At 40.6% G+C, this 2,110-nt stretch overlaps 1 protein-coding gene across 2 annotated transcripts in view; it reads left to right on the top strand.

Moving 5' to 3' along the window:
* LOC109045917 (cell growth-regulating nucleolar protein-like) overlaps positions 1–441 on the top strand; it is an 8,393-nt gene extending 7,952 nt beyond the window's left edge. For both annotated transcript variants that reach the window (XM_042770494.1, XM_042770495.1), the window contains exons 8-9: positions 78–163; positions 255–441. In XM_042770494.1, coding sequence (XP_042626428.1) covers positions 78–163; positions 255–392 — 224 coding nt within the window. In that variant the 3' untranslated portion in view covers positions 393–441. The remainder of the gene's footprint in view (positions 1–77; positions 164–254) is intronic.
* The last annotated feature ends 1,669 nt before the right edge of the window (positions 442–2,110 follow it).

The raw sequence follows: 2,110 nt of genomic DNA, 5'->3' as shown, positions 1-2,110 counted from the left end.
ATATATGTGCGGATTCAGTAGCGTCTGTTTGATCGTAATCACTGATCCAGATCTTCTGAACTCTGCTGGTTCCTCAGGGAAGTTTAACTGGAAAGGGACGATAAAGGCGGTTCTGAGAGACGCTCCGGAGGACGGACTCGCTGTCAAGAAACTCCGCAAGAAGGTGAGCTGGTCCCTGAAGTCCGTGACCGGTTTTGCACGCGTCACAGGAGTTAGTGTTCTTCCAGACGTCTGCTGACTCTGTGTTTCTGCAGGTCTTAGCGGCGTATTACTCTTTCACTGGAGACTCAAACTACAGATCGGAAGAGGAGCTTCTGTCTCTGTTCAACAGAAAGATCAACAACAACCCCAAGTTCAAGATCCTCAAAGACAGAGTCAGACTGCAGAACTGACAGCTGTCTTCATCGTCTCTTGCTGTAATAAACGCCGCGAGCGAGTGAACTCCTCTGTCTCTTGCTGTAATAAACGCCGCGAGCGAGTGAACTCCTCTGTGTGTGTGTAGTGTGTGTGTGTGTGTGTGTGTAGTGTGTGTGTGTGTGTGTGTGTCTGATCGTGGAGTGCATGAATACACACTCTTGCTCTCTCTTCACTTGTCACTCATGACGTATTTGCTGTTTGCTCAAGCAGACCACACTTGTGCTTCTAATTAAGGTATAAACTCAGATGCAAAAGGTTTACAACATACACATACTGTGCAACACTTACGGTTTACTACCAAATTATATGGAATATCTTAATTATTTAACTTGCATTGTAAAGGTTTCCTCGACGTCATACAATTTCATTTTATTTTTGCTTTGAAATATAAAAAAAAAAAAAGATATATTTTACAAATGCTTTGCATCTTTACACTGAGTTAGACTTAATTCGGCTGTTAAGACCGGTTCGGACAGCCTCTCCGCTCGCGTGTGTATTGGGTCAGACCCTTCTTTTGTGGTTAACAGTGCATCGTGCACACAGCGGTGGATTTAGTGATTTGGGGACCCCGGTGAAACACATGAATGGGGCCCTATGTATTTGCACACATTCACAAATTTAGCCTGGAGGTTCCTTCTTTGTTGTGATTCTTGCTGCTGCATAATGGTGACCAAAAACTGCAGACGGGATTATTAAAAACGCACATTGATTCTCTGCCAGCAGGTAACGACTGTAAACAGCAGCATAAACACATCATCATCAGATAAAATGAAAATGCCACGGAAAGTTTCCTGAAGACCGTCGGTTCATATAAAAACGTGAATTAGTGAGAATGAGAGAAGTGTGAAAGAATACAGCCTGTGTAGAGGAGAAAGTGCACTGATGACTGTGATGTTACCAGCGTCTAATTCTACACTTTAAAATACACTCATTTTAGTTATTTTAACTACAAATTTAAATGAAAAAATAATGAAAAGGAAATTATACATTTACACACCTAAGGATCAACCAAACTGTGTATGTATCCTCTACTTGGGTTCTTATGAATAAGTAAGCAGCATTTAAAACAATAAACATATAACACGCACATGTTGCTCAATATTTAATTACAGCTTCAGATGCATGATATTTTTATTTGCTGCAAGCAGGATACACAGGAAGTGTTCAGCTCGGACACGCAGACGGTGGTCGTGGTGATAAACACCGTAAAACCATTTTAGGGGGCCTTTGGGTTTTGATCATCCTCAGGTCAATTGATAAATATCAAATCTAAGTGTGTGTGTGAGAGAGAGAGAGAGAGAGTGTGTGTGAGAGAGAGAGAGAGTGTGTGTGTGTGTGAGAGAGAGATAACAGACATAGATCCTTCGTCTCTCAGATCATTCACTGTTAGAGAACTAACTCCTTTGTCTGATCAGTCAAATCACAAATCTCAAAAAGACTGAAAATAACATGAACACAAAGCCCAGTAAACTGTAGAACATCAGAACACCATACAGATGAGCTGAAAACAGTGCTGAAGAATATCAGAAAGCACTTAGCAGCCAAACAATACAAGCGCTGACAGATAACTTTCTAAATAACACCTATGCTCACACTAATGAAGGGGTCAGTCCTGCGGTCAAAGAATTAAATTACATTTTTTTTTTTTTTTTTTTTTTTTTTTTTTTTTTTTGTGTTAGCTCAATGATCAGAA

The sequence above is a fragment of the Cyprinus carpio genome, chromosome A14 (assembly GCF_018340385.1).
Source record: "Cyprinus carpio isolate SPL01 chromosome A14, ASM1834038v1, whole genome shotgun sequence".
In the NCBI taxonomy this organism is placed as follows: domain Eukaryota; kingdom Metazoa; phylum Chordata; class Actinopteri; order Cypriniformes; family Cyprinidae; genus Cyprinus; species Cyprinus carpio.
The sequence above is the reverse complement of the archived record's forward strand: the minus strand, read 5'-3'. Positions and strand labels throughout refer to the sequence as shown.